The 21,183-nt window shown below is 41.7% G+C and overlaps 1 protein-coding gene across 1 annotated transcript in view; it reads right to left on the bottom strand.

Moving 5' to 3' along the window:
- Positions 1-21,183, bottom strand: part of LOC126354756 (chromatin-remodeling complex ATPase chain Iswi) — a 124,210-nt gene that overhangs the window by 35,163 nt on the left and 67,864 nt on the right. The window contains exon 12 of the mRNA XM_050004638.1: positions 13,341-13,473. Coding sequence (XP_049860595.1) covers positions 13,341-13,473 — 133 coding nt within the window. The remainder of the gene's footprint in view (positions 1-13,340; positions 13,474-21,183) is intronic.

The following is a 21,183-nucleotide window of genomic DNA, read 5'->3' as shown; positions in this document are numbered from 1 at the left end:
AAATGACATTCACCAGCTCATTGGGAGGCACATGATGGTCCTGTAAGCAAAATTTCATGCAGATACCTTTGTTTGAACTCAAATACCTTCCTTGTTCATGCAGAAGCTGTGTTACATCTCTGGTGCTGTGAATGACTCCATTAACATGTGCCCTGAAATTGAGACACCTTTCTACATAAGCGATGTGAACGAGGCATCATAACCTTAGATGCAGTGTGTTCCTACCCAATATTAGTGTGAAGTTGGACGACATCAGACAGTTATGTATCTATTGAGGAATGAAGTAATTATACCTGCAGACATGCCTACAAAATGACAAATATTGGGCTCTGCAATGCTTGGGCACCATACCTCCCAATGCAAGTGGTGAGTTTTACCATATACACTCATCATCAGCCAAAACATTATGACCACTGTCCATTGAGAGACTGAATGTCAGCAGCTGGTGTTGTGGGTATGTTCTGCAGTAAGGATATATATATATATATATATATATATATATATATATATATATATATATATATATATTAAAAACAAAGATTCCAAGACTTACCAAGCGGGAAAGCGCCGGCAGACAGGCACATGAACAAAACACACAAACACACACACAGAATTACGAGCTTTCGCAACTGGCAGTTGCTTCGTCAGGAAAGAGGGAAGGAGAGGGAAAAATGAAAGGATGTGGGTTTTAAGGGAGAGGGTAAGGAGTCATTCCAATCCCGGGAGCGGAAAGACTTCCCTTAGGGGAAAAAAAGGACAGGTGTACACTCGCACACACACACACACATATCCATCCGCACATACACATGCTGTGTATGTGCGGATGGATATGTGTGTGTGTGTGTGCGAGTGTACACCTGTCCTTTTTTTCCCCTAAGGGAAGTCTTTCCGCTCCCGGGATTGGAATGACTCCTTACCCTCTCCCTTAAAACCCACATCCTTTCATTTTTCCCTCTCCTTCCCTCTTTCCTGACGAAGCAACTGCCAGTTGCGAAAGCTCGTAATTCTGTGTGTGTGTTTGTGTGTTTTGTTCATGTGCCTGTCTGCCGGCGCTTTCCCGCTTGGTAAGTCTTGGAATCTTTGTTTTTAATATATTTTCCCATGTGGAAGTTTCTTTCTGTTATTTATATATATATATATATATATATATATATATATATATATATATATATATATATATATATATATTTTTTTTTTTTTTTTTCTACCACTAACGTAGCCTGTTGAATACACAGTTGTCCTTGGGAGGTTGTGAGTTAAGTAGTGAGAGGGACTGAGAGTGTATCAGCAAGAAGCATTGTTTAACTGTTTTTGTACATATGCTAGCTGAAATGCCACGCTTCTAATGAAGATGTGCAGATATGGTGGGTGTTTGCAGCTTCTGCAATGGTAGTGCTCCTGCTGCTATCTAAGAACACCGTCTGCACTTTCTGACACGTCAAATTCCTGATCATAGTGTTTACCAGAGTTTTCAGCACACTGTGTACAACAGGCATTCTACAAAGTTCCCATTCTTCTTCTGAATGTAGTTCAATAATCTGTTCATGAACAGTAACATATTGTTGAGATGGTGCAGCACAGTTATATTACTAGCACATGGCGACTGTGCAGAAACAAGCAACACATTGTTGAATGGTTCTACTACTAGCACTTGGTAACTTAAATGTGATCTGTCTCGCTATGAAATCTTCACAGGTTATCAGCCTAGTGGCGTTGTCTTCTAGTCGCAATGTTTCAATGGATTGTGTATCCATCATCTTCTGGCGAAGTGTCAGGATGCTGTCTGTCACATGCCTTTGTAGCCACTGGACCGCTATAAGGTTCCAGCAGCCGACCAATCGTGTGCCGGCGGAATCACACTGAGCGCTTGGCGGCTCTGGTGGTGGGGGGGACGCACATGCTGGTGTCGATTCCCGGTGTCTGTTCATATCAGTGCCGGCCGCGGCCCCTTCAGACTGGAGCGTTCTTGCCGAATTTTCCTAATCGCATCCCCCAAGCTGTAATGAGATGGTAACCCCACTCTCTCGATTAATTAAATTTTCGTGCAGATAAATCTCTACTGCTTCTTTTATCACCGAATCCCAAAATCCGCTGGCGCTGCATAACTTCTTTGTTTCTTCAAATTTGAAGGTATGCTTTTCGTTCATGCTGTGTTCCGCCACCGCGGACTTGTCAACTTGTCGAAGACACACATTTCTTATGTGTTCCGTAGGGCACTGTGTAATGCAATGTTGCGTCTGCCCTATCTATTGCATTCCACAATCACATCCAATTCTGTGAACACCTGGTGTCTTTAGACCTAGTGGGTCTTTGGTAGATCCAAAAATATCCTCGATTTTCTTTGCTGCGTGAAAGACGGTCTTCACTTGGTGCTTCTTAAAGATTCTTGCGATCTTCGACATTGACCTTATATGGCAAGAAAGCACAACCTCTTGAGTCATCCTCTTCTGGTCTCTCTCTTCCTCTCTTCTTACTGTTCCTCACAGCTCTTCCTATTAGTTTCTCACTGTAGCCGTTTCTTCTGAAGGTCTCCTTTAGATCTTGTAATTCACTCAGTAAGCTCTTCTTGTCGCAAATGAACCTCGCCCTGTGTATCAAGGTGTTAAGTATAGAGCTGCGATGCGCTGGATGGTGACAGCTCCTAGCGCTGAGATATAGGTCTGTGTGTGTTTCATTCCTATATTCCGAATTTCCCAGTGTGCCTCCTGTGTTTCTATTAACCAGGATGTCCAGGAAGGGTAGGCCTCTAATTTTCCCTATTTCCACGGTAAACTTGTTATCTTTACCATGTCATCCACATATCTGTAAAATGCTTTCGGTTTCAGTGGAGCCATGTCAAATGCTACTTCCTTGAAGTATTCCATGTATAAGTTAGCCATGCTTGGTGCTAAGGGAGAACCTATAGCAACTCCATCTATTTGCTCGTAGAATTTCCCACCACATTTCAACCAGGTGGTGTTAGTACACATTTCAAGTAGGTGGTGGTTAGTACATGCCGAAACAGTTTGACTATGTCCTCATCGAAGTGTCCCTCCAGCAGTGCTAGAGAATCATCCAGGGGCACCCGTGTGAATAATGACACATCGAAGCTGACTAACAGATCTTTTTCATCCAACTGCATTTCTTGCAGTACCTTGACGAATTCCGCCGAGCTTTCCACATGGTGGGGACAGTTCGCTATGAGTGGTTTTAACAACTATGCCAGACATTTGGCAATGTCGTATGTTGGTGCATTTATTGTGTTTAAAATCAGACGTAATGGAACCTCCTCCTTTTGAATTTTTGGTAGGCCATGCAGGCGTGGTGGTAGTGCTGGTGCCCTCGGGTACAGTCTTCTGATAGTGATCTTTTCTAGTCCTGAGTTATTGAGCAACTCGATGGTCCTGCATGTCACTGATGCAGTCGAGTCCTTTCCCACTTGTTTGTAAGCAAAACCTTGCAGGAGAGTGTCGGTTTTCTGCCAATAATCTTCTGACTTCATCAGCACTGTCACATTCCCTTTTTCCTCTGCTAGGACCACTATATCCTTGTCTTCCTGGAGTGCCTTGTGCTCTGCAGCCGAAATGTTGTTCTTCAGCATTTTTGCCTTCTCAGGTACTTTGCAAATGTCTCTTCTTACTTCTGCAGCAGCTTGTGAGGGGAGTCCTCTTATGGCCCGTTCCACACCACTGATGATTTCAGGTTTTGGCAATGTCTTTGGAAATGGAGCAAATTTTTGGCCTTTTGACATCGCGAAACAGTTGGCTCATCAAATTCTCTTTCTGCCAGATTAATGACCACCTTGTCAGTGCAAATTTTATCTTCTTGTTGTCGCACACCTGGAAGGCAAAGGAACTTGTTGCACTATTTTTCAGTGACCTCCTTCTTGGTCAGCTCACTATTAGCAAAAGTATTGCCGTCTATCTATTCCCAAGTGTGTGTTGGAAGACGGGAAGCCATATGTATGTGGAGAGTGAACACGCTCTAGGCGTTATTGTCGAGTTCCAGCCTCGTGACCCAGATGTCTTCTTGTACTAGGGCTGAACTAGGCCACCGCTAAATGCGCCTCGCCTTGTTCGTGTAGACAGGATGCCGTAGGTTCGCGAACTGCGGCAGCACTTTCTTATCCCGGCACCGAAGTAAGAAGACTAGTTTGCTAAGCAGTTTCCTCTTCTTGATCTGTAATTTTTGTCTAGCAAACATTTGGAACAGGATGAATGTACATATGAATTTTTTGCTGCAAATGATAGTTCCTGTCACATCCATGAATACTTACCATTCTTCTTGGGACACCTGGTACAAGAATACATCCCGTTAGCTTGTAAAGTGCTATTTGATATATTCCCCTATTAAGTTTGTTGTAGTCAATCAACTGCAGTCCAAAAAGCGCCATCATAACATTCGTAAACATAGCAGTGGAAGAAGAAGAAATGTCCCTCCCTCAGACTTTGTGGAGAATATGAAGGAGTTAGCTTAGCTATTCAACTATAAAAACCTGGTCCGCTGCTCAGTAGTATGAACAGTCTAATAGATGACAACATCGCGAAAGAGAATCACAGCTGTCAACTGACACATTTGACACAGTGGAAAATATGGCGATTATGATTCATGAAACATGCAGGTACACAAGGTACACAGGGACCTCAGAAAGTAAGTTATACAGGTCATCCCTTACTAAGACCATTGCACAACAAGAGCGATGCATTGTCAGGAGAAAGTACATGCTCTGGGTTTCCTGGAGACACAGTTCTACTGTGGTAAAGATAACAGGTGCATCACAATGTCCAAGTGACATGGCACAGCAAGTGGGGATGTTTCACAGCTGAAGTATGTAGGACAGTACGATTCTCGTGGGTAATGTTTAAAATGCACACAATTCACTGAAACTTTCTGGTAGTAAATGGACCAAACACAAAGTCAGATCCATCCCCAGGGACATGATGTTGACAATTCGATTACATAACAAATAATAAAAGAAGAAAGTGTACCCATGAACGTCAACTGCTAAGGGGAGCTATGCAGCTGTTGCTTGAATACGCAATGCTCCACCCACTGCATACCGAATTACACTGGAGAACCAAAGAAACTGGTAAACTCCCTAATATCATGTAGGGTTCCTGCAAGCATGAAGAAGTGCCACAATACGACATGGCATGGACTCGACTGATGTGTGAAGTACTGCTGGAGGGAACTGACACCATGAATCCTGCAAGGTTGTCCATAAATCCGTAAGACTATGAGGGGTGAAGATCTCTTCTGAACAGCACATTGCAAGGCATCCCAGATATGCTCAATAATGCTCATTTCTGGGGAGTTTGGTGGCCAGTGGAAGTGTTTAAACTCAGAAGTCTTCCTGGAGCCACTCTGTAGCAATTCCAGACATGTTGAGTGTCGTACTGTTCTACTGAAACTGCCAAAGTCGATCTGAATGCACAATGGATATGAATGGATGCAGGTGACCAGGCAGGATGCTAACATGTGTTTCACCTGTCAGATTCATATAAAGACATATCAGGGGCCCCATACCACTCCAACTGCACCCTCTCTACATCAAATGGTTCAAATGGCTCTGAGCACTATGGGACTTAACATCTGTGGTCATCAGTCCCCTAGAACTTAGAACTACTTAAACCTCACATCCATGCCCGAGGCAGGATTCGACCGTAGCGGTCACGTGGTTCCAGACTGAAGCGCCCAAAACTGCACGGCCACAGCGCCCGGCCCTCCCCACATCATTACAGAGTCTCCACCAGCTTGAATAGTCCCCTGCTGACATGCAGGGTTCATGTATTCATGAAGTTGTCTCCATACCTGTAAACATCCAACTGCTCGATACAATTTGGAACGAGACTCGTCCGACCAGGCAAGGGGTAAAGTTTTGTGTCATGCAATCATCAAGTGTACACATGTATGTCTTCAGCTCTGAAAGCCCATACTGATGATGTTTTGTTGAATGGTTCACATGCTGACACTGGCTGATGGCCTTGCATTGAAATCTGCAGCAATTTGCAGAAGGGTTGCACTTCTGTCACGTTGAACAATTCTCTTCAGTTGTCATTGGTCCTGTTCTTGCAGAATCTTTTTCTGGCTGCAGCAATTTTGGAAATTTTATGTTTTACTCGATTCTCGATATTCATGTTACGCTCGTGCAATGGTCGTATGGGAAAATCCCCACTTTAGCGCTACCTCTGAGATACTGTGTCCATCACCTGCGCACTGACTATGACACCATGATCAAACTCGCTTAAATCTTGATAACCTGCCACTGTAGCAACAGCAGCTGATCTAACAACCGCACCAGACACTTGTTGTCTTATATGGCACCAGACACTTGTTGTTTTATATGGGTGCTGCTGACCACAGCGCTGTGTTCTGCCTGTTTACATAATTGAAGACGCATGCCTATACCAGTTTTTTTTGGCACTTCAGTGTATATTCTCAGCAACAATTACGTCTCCTTTGAAGGCATTACCTACAAACAATTCTGGGGTATGGATATGGGTACCCACATGGCACCATCCTATGCCAACTTATTCAGGGGCCATCTGGAGGAATCCTTCCTAAACACCCAGAATCCTAAACCCCTCACCTGGTTTAGATTCACTTATGACATCTTTGTGATCGGGATCAAGGGTGAGGACGCCCCGTCCACATTTCTCCAGAACCTCAACATCTTCTCACCCATTCACTTAACCTGACCCTACAAAACCCAACAAGCTGCCTTCATAGATGTTGATCTCCTCATCAAAGATGGCAACATCACTAACTCTGTTCATATGAAACATACTAATCACCAGCAATTCCTCCTCTTCGACAGCTGTCACCTATTCCATACCAAGAAGTCCGTTCCATACACTCTACCCATCTGTAGCCGTCACATCTACAATGATGAGCAGTCCCTCTCTAAATATACTGAGGGTCTCAATGAGGCCCTTACAGACTGTAATTATTCTCCCAACCTTGTACAAAAACAAATCTGCCATGCCTTATCTTTCCAGTGACCCACTACCTGCCAAAGTCTCACTGCCCGGCCACAGAGTAGCATTCCTCTCCTACCTTACTACCACCCAGGACTGGAGCAACTGAATTACATTCTCCGCCAAGGTTTCGACTACCTCTCGTCATGCCCTGAATTGAGAAATGTCCTGCCCACTATCCTTCTCACCCGTCACGCAATGGTATTCCATCGTCCACCGAACCTACACAATATACTTGTCCATCCCTACACAACCCTTACTCCCACCCCTTATCTCACAGCTCATACCTCTGTAATAGATGTAGTTGCAAGATCTGTCCCATACATTCTTCCACCACCACCACCTACTCCAGTCTGGTCACAAACATCACCCATTCCACCAAAGGCAAGGCTATGTCTATGTCTATGTGATTACTCTGCAATTCACAATAAAGTGCCTGGCAGGAGGTTCATTGAACCATCTTTAAGCTGTCTCTCTACCATTCTACTTTCCAACAGTGTGCGAGAAAAACGAGCACTTAAATTTTTCTGTGCGAGCCCTGATTTCTCTTATTGTATTGTGATAATACAAAACGAGCTGCCATTCTTTGAACTTTTTTGATGTCATCTGTCAGTCCCACGTGATGCGGATCCCACATAGCACAGCAGTACTCCAGAATAGGGTGGACAAGAGTGGTGTAAGCAGCTTCTTTAGTAGACCTGTTGCACTTTTCAAGACACTGCCAATGAATCACAGTCTCTGGTTTGCTCTACCCACAACACTATCTATGTGATTGTTCCAATTTAGGTTATTTGTAATTGTAATCACTAAGTATTTAGTGGAATTTACAGCCTTCAGGTTTGTGTGACTTATTGCGTGATCGAAATTTAGCGGATTTCTTTTAGTACTCATGTGAATAACTTCACACTTTACTTTATTTAGGGTCAATTGCCACTTTTCGCACAATACAGATGTCATACCTAAATCAGTTTGCAATTTGTTTTGGTAATCTGATGACTTTACAAGAAGGTAAATGACAGCATCATCTGCAAACAATCTATGAAGGTTATTCAGATTGTCTCCTATGTCGTTAATATAGACCAGGAACAATAGAGGGCCTATTAACACTGCCTTGGGGAACACCGGATATTACTTCTGTTTTACTTGATGACTTTCTGTCTATTACTGTGAACTGAGACCTTCCTGACAGGAAATCACGAATCCAGTTGCACAACTGAGGTGATATTACATATGCAGGCAGTTTGGATATAAGATGCTCGTGAGGAACAAAGTTGAAAGTCTTCTGGAAATCTAAAAATATGGACTCAATTTGACATCGCCTGTCGATAGCACTTATTACTTCACAATTATGAAGAGCTAGTTGTGTTTCACAAGGAAGATATTTTCAGAATCCGTGCTGACTGTGTGTCAATAAATCGTTTTCTTTGAGGTAATTCACATAAGGTTTTAACGCAGTACGTGTTCCAAAACAATACTGTAAATCGACGTTAGTGATAGGGGCCTGTAATTCAGTGGATTGCTCTTATTTCCCTTTTTAGGTATTGGCTTGACTTGAGCAATTTTCCAGCCTTTGGGTGTGGATTTTTCTTTGAGCGAGCAGTTGAATGTAATTGCTAAATAAGTGATTTAAGCTGCTTTGCCACATCAAGGATATCTACTTCGATGTTTCTCATCTTGCCAGTTGTTCTTGATTGGAATTCAGAAATATTTACTTCATCATCTTTGGTGAAGGGGTTTCAGAAAACCGTGTTTGATAAGTCTGCTTTTGTGGCATCAGTGACTTTACCATTGTTATCGCGAAGTGAGCTATTGATTGCATCTTGCCACTGGTGTGCTTTATGCATGATCAGAATCTCTTTGGGTTTTCTGCTAGATTCTGAGACAGAGTTTCATTGTGGAAATTATTATAAGCATCTCGAATAGAAGTATGAGCTATCTTTCAAACTTCTGCAAAACTTTGTCAATATTGGGGATTTTGAATTCTTTTAAATTTGGCATGCTTTTTTCGTTGCTTCTGAACAACAGTGATCTGACCCGTTTTGTGTACCATGTGGGATCAGTACCATCACTTATTAATTTATGTGGTATATATCTCTCAATTGCCGTCAATACTATCTCTCTGAAATCATCCCACATCTTTTCTACGCTTTCATGATCAGAACAGGAGTGGAGTCTGTCTCTTAAAAAGGCGTTAAGAGAATTTTTATCAGCTTTTTTAAATATATGTACTTTGTGTTTCTTTTGACGGTTGAGGTTGTTACGGTAATCAGTCTAGCAGCAACTGCCTTGTGGTGGCTAATCCCTCTAACTGTCATGATATTCCCTATTTGTCCAGGATTACTTGTTGCTAAGAGGTCAAGTATGCTTTGCAATCATTTACACTTCGAGTGGGCTCATGTACTAATTGTTCAAAATAATTTTCTGAGGAAGCATTTAGCACAATTTCGGATGACATTTTATGTCCGCCACCGGCTGTAAACGTATAACTTTTCCAGCATATCGAGGGTAGATCGAAGCCACCACCAACTATAATTATATGATTGGGGTACCTATTTGAAATGAGACTCAAGTCTTCTTTGAACTGTTCAGCAACTATATCTTCCGAGTCAGGGGGGTCGCTAAAATGATCCAATTAATAGTTTAGTCCGATTGTCAAGTCCCACCTCTACCCATACTATTTCGTAGGAACTATCTACTTCAATTTCGCTACAAGGTAAACTACTTCAGATAGCAATAAATACTCATCCACCACCTGTATTTAATCTATTCTTTCTGAACACTGTTATGTCATTTGAGATAATTTTAACTGAACTCATTTCCGGCTTTAGCCAGCTTTCTGTACATGTAACTATTTGAGCTTCAGTGCTTTCAATTAGGACTTGGAGCTCTGGTTCTTTCCCAACACAGCGAAGACAATTTACAAATACAGTACCTATCATTTCTACAATTATCTTACTGTGTTTTACCTGCCCGCTTTTAGACGGATGCCCTTTCAGTGGTTTCCTGAGACCCTCTAACCTTAAAAAACAACCCAGTCCCTTCCACACAGCCCCCGCTACCCGTGTAGCCGCGCCCTGTGTGTAGTGGACTCCTGACCTATTAAGAGGAACCCAGAAACCCACCACTCGATGGCACAAGTCCTACATGGTCACAGAACTGCCTGATCCTCTGATTCAGACCCTTCACTCGGCTCTGCACCAAAGGACCACAGTCATTTCTATCAACGATGGTGAACTCCGCCTTAATATCGCAAGGAACGCTGGCAGTCTAACATTTCTGCTAGCCGCCCGAAACCACAGAAAATCTCCTCCGATCCAAAGAGACGTGCGTCATTGGTACCAACATGAGCCACCACCTGCAGTTGGTTACACCCTGCACTCTTCATGGCATCCGGAAGCACCCTTTCCACATCTGGAATGACTCACCCTGGTATGCACATGAAGTGCACACTGGCTTCTTTCCTCTCCTTGGCAGCCATGTTTCTAAGGTACCCCATTACAAGCCAAACGTTGGAGTTCCCAACTACCAGCAAACCCACGCTCTGTGAATGCCCAGATCTTGCATGCCGAGAAGCTTCCTCTCGAACAGGGTGGATGACTGCATCTGGCTCAGAGACTTCGTCAGCCACAAAGAGTTCATCAGTCCGAAACATGTTTGTCAAACGAACCGGGGGAGGCCCCAAGATCAACCCCCTTGGAAAGTCTTTCGCTGCCTGCCAGACTTTGGAATGATCTCCTACTCGCCCACAGGTGAGGGGTCAACCTCAGTGCAAGCAGTACCCGGAGCAGCCACAGCAGTGGACCAATCAGGGGACACGAGAGACATGCTCGACGTCCCTCGTATCTCCCCGTCCGACCGCCCACTGTGACGCCCATTGACAGCAGCCTTAAGCTGTGTGACGGAAGCCAAAACCGCTTGGAGCTGTCGGCAAAGGGTCGCCAACTCAGCTCGCATCTACACACAGCAATCACAGTTCCTATCCATTACTGAAGTCGCTCCTGTTTGAAGCTCGTAAAAATATGTAACAAACGAATGGTTGTACTACTTGTTAGCAGCAGGAACTCTAGGTGCTATCTCACAGATGGTCTACCTGTGAAACCAGTCATGTGACTTACAAGTTAAGCTGCAACAACTGTGCTGTCTGTCCGCATGAATGGTGACCGACAAACTGTGACCAAGAAACAACTGTTGCTGTGCACACCACCCAACATGAAATTCTTCTTTTCAATGACTGCTTCACAGCCTACACCATATGGATTCCTCCCACCAAACCCAGCTTTTCTGAGCTGCACAGGTGGGAACTCTCCTTGTAATATATCCTGTTCCTGTAACCCTCCTGGCCTCAACTTTTGTTAGTCATTGTCCTTACCCGTCAGCCTCTTCCCTGTTCCCATTCCAGTGCTACACAGCTCTCTACAGCATCCATGCACTTTCCACTACTCTCCTTCCCTGTGTCCCCCTCCCTCCCTCTCTCTGTCTAAGCTCCAGACTGCACCTAGCTGCTCTGCCCTCTCTCCATCTTGTCCCCGCACTCACCCTGTCCCCCACCCCTACCCTGCTCTCCCTCCCCACCATAGTCTCCTCCTTACTCCCACCCAGTTGCCTCTCCCATTATGCACTGCTGTTGCTGCTCACAGTGTGGCTTCAGCTGCCACAGACTGTGGTCTCATGTGTATTTTGTGACAAGTCTTTATGGTGTGCCTGTCTACGACTTAGCATCTCTGGTACATGGTGAGTAGCAACTATCCTTTTCATAATACTGTTACATTGGAAGATATATCTCTGAATCATAGAAACGCTGGTCTAAAAAGTGAAGTGAAATTAGTGTCCAACCTGGAGAAAGAGGTATACATAATTTATTGCTTGCTCACTACCAAGTTGTGCTTACCAAATATCAAGACGATACAGTTAACATGGTGAAGGAACTTGTATACAAACATGCAAGGGAAGATTTATAATCAAACAAGGAAAGAAACAAAATATTTCATAGTTGAGGACCTGGGTAAAAACTTGGCAACAACTTGGAAACATACACAGGAAAAATAACCTCTCTTCAGGAATTCAGATACATGGGAATCACTCTCTGCAGGGTGAGCACATGAGAAAGATTTACTCCATGAGACTAGGGACAGCTTTAAGAAGACAGATAAACTCTACCTTAGGGGATGCTAAAATCAAGAGAAAAACAAAGCTCCAAATGCTGAAGCCATTTGTGATGAGCATTGTCACCTAAGGATCATAAACATGAGTTGTGTGAGGGGGGGAAAAAGCAATGTAGATAATGATTTTTGCAGATGCTGCTTTGGAGTGCCTTTACCAGATAAAATTAGGATAAAAGAAATTAAGAAACAAATGTGAACTGAAAAAACTAAAATCTTTGTGGTGTCAACAATGGAGGGAAAGATCGAGTGCTACTTACCTTAAAGAAGCAGGTTAAGTTGCAGACAGGCACAATTAAAACACACTCAAAGCTCTTGGCCACAGCCTTAAACAACAAAAGAGAAACAAAGAAACAAACACTATCTATACACACAAGCAAGCACACATCAACACACATGACTGCCAACTCTGGCATCTCAGGCCAGAGTCTGGAACTTAACATGTCTTCTTTACAGTAATTAGCAGTCTATCCTTTTCTAACACATTTGGTATTCCTATGTCGAGTTTTCACTGTTTAAATCTTTTTGGTGTTATGCAGGGAGGCAAATATTGTATTTTGTCAGACAAAAGAGACTTTACAAAGAGAAAAAAAAGGAGGTAGACCACAGAAATACAGATGGTGGTAATGAAATTATTATAGCAATAAGACACTTGCAGGAGAATAAGAGGCAAAATAAGAAGTTTCGGCGCAGAAGGTGTGACAAATATCCTTTGAAGCCGTAAAGAAAATGCTGACCGATATTACTACTGTTGTCATTGTCGCCATCATTTTCATGTATCTTCTCACTTTCTTGATCTTAGCTAAAGTATTTAAACAACTGACTGACTTGCTTCTGCAAGTCAACAACGGACAACAAGATACAGATCTATACTGTGTTGCCTTATTAAATCTGGTTGTCCATAACATAAGAGAGGGATGCAAAGAAAATGTTAAAACAAACTGTAAATTAATTTCACTCTGGAAAGTTGAAGGAAATCTTTAGCAGCTGATTTTTGTTGCAGATCCGTGTCACAAATGTGAACCACTTGTGTATGGAGAACATTAATTCTTAGATGTTGTGCAGACCTGAGAAAGGAATGAAACTGTCGTTCTTTTAAAATACTTACAAGAGTTTATTCACATGTTTTGCAATACTAACAATCAAACCACATGAAATCAGAATTAACGAAAATCTGCACACAAAATATGAAAGACTAACTGCATAAAAGCAGAAAATGGCTTACCCTGCTGGATGACCAGCTTGTCGAGCCTCAGTTTGATTTCAGCTCTCTCCACAATTTTCTCCTCAACTGTGTTCTCAGTGATGAACCTGAAGACTCGCACCTGTTTCTGCTGGCCGATACGATGTGCTCGGTCCTAATGGAAATGGTTTTTCACTGATCACATATGCAAATACAGCAAAAATGACTTGACTAAAAACAAATAATATCCCTGTCATTTGCTACTGTCAGCTGCATTAAAAACATACCATATAATCTTTCACATTCTGCCAAAACACTTCAATTTCTTTACATTTTTTGGATTTTCTACAAATGTAGAAAAGGGAGACATGCACAAGGTGAAATGGATCCTGTCATTCCTTGGAACTCGGGAACTACCAAACATCACTGAGACTTTTTTTCTTTAATAAAAGTGGAAATGTTAGTAAGAGGATGGATCAAATATAAATGAGCCTCTTGTAATAAAATTTTTACTTTTCAAATTTTTTCCAAATTTATTGTTTTCGCAGTTTTCTGCACAACAAGCCATATTACTGATACAATTTTGCCATTGGTTAACTATTTTTCTTTATTTTCTCCCAAAGGAAGTATGAATATGTGCCCTAGTCGTGAAGTATATGTCATCAAGTGCTTCCCTAGTTGTCCCTAACATGTGGAAACCACCCTGAGACAAGTCTCCACTTTAGATTGGACGTTGAAGGATAATCCAACATGTATCACCCAAAAAATGTTCACAGGACACATTTGTGGACTGGGCGCGTTACCTCTTTGAGTGACAGACCGCCCAAACTTTAGAGAGAAGAAGAGCGTATACTCATGATTCAACTGTCTTGCAGCAAATCAAGCAGTAGATAGCCTCCGCAGTCCTAGAGCACTGTGTCCACCAGGTGAAAACTACATCTTAATTTTCACCTGTGCCACCTCACCACCACTCCTCCGTATAGGCAATTTGGGAGAGTAATAGATGGACTCAACTCTCATCACACATGATGATTTCTGACAAAAAAGCATTGAAAAGCACTGCCTTCTTCCTTGTACCTCACGAGACGTGTGTGAGAAACTACAACTTGCACAGTTTTCTGTTCCTCATTTTGCACCTTCGAAATACAATGAGCAGACACTTTCTGAATCTCCATTCTGGATGAGTGAATGGACAATCTTATAACTGATTTGGGATTTATGAAGAGATTTCAAAAACCGTTAGGCGCCACCCATCTTCCACAAGTTCACCAATACCCATGGTGCTCTGCGTTACTGTACTGGTTGGGGGATGGCGCTTCTCTTTACATTAATGCCTTATGCAAGGTCATGAAAAGTTCCTTTCTCCAAATACAAATGGTATCAAATTTTGGCATTTTCTTTCATGAGTAACTTTAATTAGGATGAAAATAATCAGTTATGGATAATATAATACAAAAGGATACATAAAAAAATCTAATCACAAAGCAGCAGCAGGGGAACACACACAAAAAAGCATTTACCTATTACAAGCTTTTGGAGCCAATGGCTCCTCTTCCTGGCACAAGAGTTGAAGGGGAAGAAGAAGAAGGGTGAAGGAAAAGGACTGGAGAGGTTTAGAGAAAGGGGTACAGGTCAGAAGAGTCACCCAGAACCCTGGGTCAGGGGAGACTTACCGGACGGGATGAGAAGAATGAGAAGAAAAGTCTTGCCTTCTCATCCTGTCCGGCAAGTCTCCCTTGACCCAGGGTTCTGGGTGACTTTTCTGAACTGTACCCCTTTCTCTAAACCTCTCCAGTCCTTTTCCTTCACCCTTCTTCTTCCCACTCAACTCATCTGCCAGGAGGAGGAGCCACTGGCTACGAAAGATTGTAATACGTAAATGCTTTTGCATGCCACTGCTTGGTAAGTAGATTTTTTATCTACCTGTTTACATTATTTAATTATGATGAGCAGTGCAGAAGCAGTGTTCGCCTCTCACTAAGCTACTAAATGCACGGAAATGACAAACTTTAGTTCAGCATTCCTCTCCAAACATCCCTCCTCATGCGATCACTGAAGCTCAACCACATAAAATGTGTAACGTGCACAGCCCTTATAACCACTCATTATTTTTTATCCACATTAAAAGCAATATGTGTTCACGAGAAACAAACCTAAATATAGAAATAAAGTCGGAGTTCATCAAAATTAATGCAGTTTTTAAAGATGAATTTACAAAGGTTGCAGCTAACAGTCTGGCCCAATGTGTAAAATCAGGGTGTATACGTGGACAAAGAAAAAAATTTCCCGGATATCCTGATTAAAAATAAATTTTCTCCCGGGTGAAAATACTCTTTTTCCGTGTTAAGTAGAAGTATACTTTCCCTCAGAACCGTAAAAGTTATAAATCCTTTGATAGCTATGGTTTTATACACCAGCGTAGAATTTCTTGGCACTATAGAAAACGAAACTCAGGAGTGGGGAAAAACACGTTTTGGAAAGATCTTTGATGTGCACCAACATTTACATTGCATATTTTCGTATTACGAAAGTATAAATCCGAATTCCACCAAACACCACACATTACAGTCCGAAGCATTGAAATCGAGATTGCGATGTGCAGTTGTAAGCCAGTCACAGCTCATGTGACATGATCTCACCACCCAATGACAGCGGATATTTATAGCATACGATACGTGATGTAGTCAGCCAACAGGAACATCGCTGTTAAGTGGTGCGAACACACAAATAGGAAAAGTTAATGATTTAAATTAATATACACAGTGTTGATACAAGAAAAGAAAAGCTTTTACGTATAGTATTGGTCTCGTAAGATTTGTGGGGACGTAGAACCATGGCTCATTGTGCAATAATATCGCTACCCAACGGCAGCAAGAACAACTGTATCTTTACCAGATCAGTTCTCTGTAGTACGTGCTCTATGTTACAAGCATTGTATATACGCTGCGAGAATAAAAGTATTCATAGTAAGTGACGGGAGTGCGAGTGATTATTTATCATCGTAATTACCATGCCTGCTCTTCACTGCCTATGGATTAAGAGGCTCCAAGAGAAGCTAAGCTTTCACATATAATGATGATGATCTCTTTTTGCACGTTACAGTTTAAGATACATCACACAAACATGATCTTCTGGACTCTAAATACTTCTAAATAGCTCGTTCTCAAAGAGTTGATTTTTAAATGAGAGTCAAACGCTCTGTGATTTAAGAAATCAGTTTCAGCAGTTGCCAGAGACCACCAGGTAACAGGTGTCACCATCCTTGCGCAGCTACAATGATGTAGGAAGCCTATATTTTCGTACATGTAAGACATTTAAAGATCTTACAATGTGTCAAAAAAGAAACAAGACATCAGAGGATACTCCAAGAACATCGGAATTTCATTAAACATATTACAACAAATCTTGACCCGACATTAAGCTTTTCAGTGTAAGTTTTCTTGGACTACCATTACTGTATTATCTCATGTTTGATTCTTATGGCATAATGCCATAAGTGCTAAAACATGAAAATGTGTACTTGAAATGCAACGAACAGTTGAAACTAGCCAGTAGCGTGGAATTACACACTTCGTTTCAAATAAATTAACTGTCTCAGTGGAAAAGATTAATAAAAGCCAAATCTCTTTAGCAAACAGACAAAAATAATCTGAAACTAATAACATTTTAGCCCTCTGTAATTATGTGAATATATTTTAATTCACTTGATAGAAATCTGTTTTGTTTTCATTTGATGTGAGAGCAGTAACCGAAGAGGAAAAGGCAAAAACACTAAACGTAAACATGGGTCATGTGGAGACTACCCACCTCCCCACTACAACTCAGACTGCACCGCGCATCTGCCCTGGATCTACAGTATTTCCGAACCCCCTGCCTGAAGTGTTTTGAGATAGAATGCCAAAAAATTAAAAACTTGACTTTTCAAAAAATGTTCATATTGTAGCGCACATCTTTCTGAACAGTCTAATACACAAAACACATGTTCGAGGAAACGTAAGACATGGTATTTGGTCAGTGTACCAACGTGCAGTGCCATGCCTCTTCACACAGCATTCTTCTATCGCACATCACTGTATTTCGCTCTGTGGAATTCAAACATGTATTATTTGGTAATGGATGTCATCAAACTACATTCACGCTGGTGGGAATTAAAATGTACTGTGGTGCCTTTTGTGCTCTTCCATTTCCATAATATTGTCCTGAAGTACATCACCCTTGTATAGACCCTCTATATACTCCTTCCACCTTTCTGCTTTCCCTGTTTAGTTATCCCATGATTATTCTGCGGTTAGGCGTTGTTACATGCTCGTACAATGATTTTTCTGTGCTTCTTCCAGAATAGAACTTAAAGTGACTGCTAGCTGGGGACTGTACAACGTGGGCTTACTAGTATAGTGATCCGGACAAAAATTTTCTGTCAAACTTTCATTTTCTTGGATACACCAAGAAGGTAATACATTATCTTTCTTACCTGTTATTTGTTTATTTCCACTCCTGTAGTCTGAATCTATGGATTTCACTAGTAATTATAACATTGCTCATCATTCGCAAATCCAATCAACCACACAATCAGACAACATTGGCATTCATCCGTTCAGCCTTACTCTGCTCAGCTCGTATAGCTCCTTTTGTCTGTAAGAAAGTTTGTTTCTATATGCGATGAGGATTCCCCTGACAGAGACATCATGTACACTACGCAAGCATTCCCAAATCAACATACGATTCATTCAAAAATCAACTTAGAATGTGTTCAAAAATCGACAGGAATGCGTTTCAAAGTCATATGAATAATCGATAGACTAACGTGCGCTCGGTGCTATTCGCTTTGTGAAACAAAGTCTTTTCACTCAAGAATATGTGATCTATCCATCTAATCTTCAGCATTCTTCTGTAGCACCACATTTCGAAAGCTTCTATTCTCTTCTTGTCCAAACTACTTATCATCCATGTTTCACTTCCATACATGACTACACTCCGTACAAATACTTTCAGAAACGGGTTCCTGACACTTAAATCTATACTCGATGTTAATAAATTTCTCTTCTTCAGAAACGCTTTCCTTCCCATTGCCAGTCTCCATTTTATATCGTCTCTACTTCGACCATCATCAGTTATTTTGCTCCCCAAAGAGCAAAACTCCTTTACTACTTTAAGTTTCTCATTTCCTAATCTAATTCCCTCAGTATCACCCTACTTAATTCAACTACATTCCATTATCCTTGTTTTGCTTTTGTTGATGTTCATCTTATATCCTCCTTTCAAGACATTGTCCATGTTCTGTTCAACTGCTCTCCCAAATCCTTTGCTGTCTCTGACAGAATTACAATATCATTGGCGACCTCAAACTTTTCATTTCTTCTCCATGGATTTTAATAAATACTCCAAATTTTTCTTTTGTTTCCTTTGCTGCCTCAATATACAGATTGAATAACATTGGAGAGAGGCTACAACCCTGTCTCACTCCCTTTCCAACCACTGCTTCCCTTTTGTGCCCCTCGACTCTTTATAACAAATTGTAAATAGCCTTTCGCTCCCTCTATTTTACCCCTGCCACCTTTAGAATTTGAAAGAGAGTATTCCAGTAAACATTGTCAAAAGCTTTCTCTAAGTCTACAAATGTGATAAACGTAGGTTTGCCTTTCCTTATTCTTGCTTCTAAGACAAGTCATAAGGTCAGTATTGCCTCACGTGTTCCAACATTCCTACAGAATCCAAACTGATCTTCCCCAAGGTCGGCTTCTACTAGTTTTTCCATTCATCTGTAAAGAATTCGTGTTAGTATTTTGCAGCTGTGACTTATTAAACTGACAGTTTGGTAATTTTCACATCTGTCAACACCTGCTTTCTTTGGGATTGGAATTATTATATTCTTCTTGAAGTCTGAGGGTATTTCACCTGTCTCGTACATCTTGCTCACCAGATGGTAGAGTTTTGTCAGGACTGGCTCTCCCAAGGCCGCCAGTAGTTCCAATGGAATGCTGTCTACTCCGGGGGCCTTGTTTCGACTCAGGTCTTTCAGTGCTCTGTCAAACTCTTCACGCAGTATCGTATCTCCCATTTCATCTTCATCTACATCCTCTTCCATTTCCATAATATTGTCCTCAAGTACATCGCTCTTGTATAGACCCCCTATATACTCCTTCCACCTTTCTGCTTTCCCTTCTTTGCTTAGAACTGGGTTTCCATCTGAGCTCTTGATATACATACAAGTTGCTCTCTTTTCTCCAAAGGTCTCTTTAATTTGCCTGTAGGCAGTATCTATCTTACCCCTAGTGAGATAAGCCTCTACATCCTTACATTTCTCCTCTAGCCATCCCTGCTTAGCCATTTTGCACTTCCTGTCGGTCTCATTTATGAGACGTTTGTATTCCTTTTTGCCTGCTTTATTTACTGCATTTTTATTTTTTCTCCTTTCATCAATTAAATTCAATATTTCTTCTGTTACCTCGTCTTTTTACCTACTTGATCCTCTGCTGCCTTCACTACTTCAACCCTCAGCGCTACCAATTCTTCTTCTACTCTATTTCTTTCCCGCATTCCTGTCAATTGTTCCCTTATGCTCTCCCTGAAAGTCTGTACAACCTCTGGTTCTGTCAGTTTATCCAGGTCCCATCTCCTTAAATTCCCACCTTGTTGTAGTTTCTTCAGTTTTAATCTACAGTTAATAAACAATAGATTGTGGTCAGGGTCCACATCTGCCCCTGGAAATGTATTACAATTTAAAACCTGGTTACTGAATCTCTGTCTTACCATTATATAACCTATCTGATACCTTTGAGTATCTCCAGGATTCTTCCATGTATACAACCTTCTTTTATGATTCTTGAACCAAGTGTTAACTATGATTAAGTTATGCCCTGTGCAAAATTCTACCAGACGGCTTCCTCTTTCATTTCTTACCCCCAATCCATAATCACCTACTATGTTTCCATCTCTCCCTTTTCCTACTCTCGAATTCCAGTCACCCACGACTATTAAATTTTCGTCTCCCTTCAGTACCTGAATAATTTCTTTTATCTCATCATACATTTCAGCAGTCTCTTCGTCATCTGCAGAGTTAGTTGGCATATAAACTTGTACTATTGTAGTAGGCGTGGGCTTTGTGTCTATCTTGGCCACAATAATGTATTCACTATGCTGTTTGTAATAGCTTACCTGCACACCAATCTTTTTTATTCATTATTAAACCTACTCCTGCATTACGCCTATTTGATTTTGTATTTATAACCTGTATTCACCTGACCAAAAGTCTTGTTCCTCCTGCCACCGAACTTCACTAATGCCCACTATATATAACTTTAACCTATCCATTTCCCTTTTTAAATTTTCTAACCTATCTGCCCGATTAAGGGATCTGACATTCCACACTCCGATCCGTAGAACGCCTGTTTTCTTTCTCCTGATAACGATGTCCTCTTGAGTAGTCCCTGTCCGGAGATCTGAATGGGGGATTATTTTACCTCCGGAATATTTTACCCAAGAGGACGCAATCATCATTTAACCATACAGTAAAGCTGCATGCCTTCGGAAAAAATTAGTGCTGTAGTTTCCCCGTGCTTTCAGCCGTTTGCAGTAACAGCACAGCAAGGGCATTTTGGTTAGGGTTACAAGGCCAGATCAGTCAATCATCCAGACCTGTTGCCCCTGCAACTACTGGAAAGGCTGCTGCCTCTCTTCAGGAACCACACGTTTGTCTGGCCTCTCAACAGATACCCCTTCGTTGTGATTGCACCTACGGTACGGCTATCTGTATCGCTGAGGCACGCAAGCCTCCCCATCAACGGCAAGGTCCATGATTCATGGAGGGCGAGCTGTGTTAGTATTCTGAAGAATATACAAGGTGTAAAACTACTGAATATTTAAGTTTGTAGAGTTATTATGAGAG

The sequence above is a fragment of the Schistocerca gregaria genome, chromosome 3 (genome assembly GCF_023897955.1).
Source record: "Schistocerca gregaria isolate iqSchGreg1 chromosome 3, iqSchGreg1.2, whole genome shotgun sequence".
NCBI lineage: Eukaryota > Metazoa > Arthropoda > Insecta > Orthoptera > Acrididae > Schistocerca > Schistocerca gregaria.
Note: the sequence above shows the minus strand (reverse complement) of the source record. Positions and strands in the feature narration are given on the sequence as shown.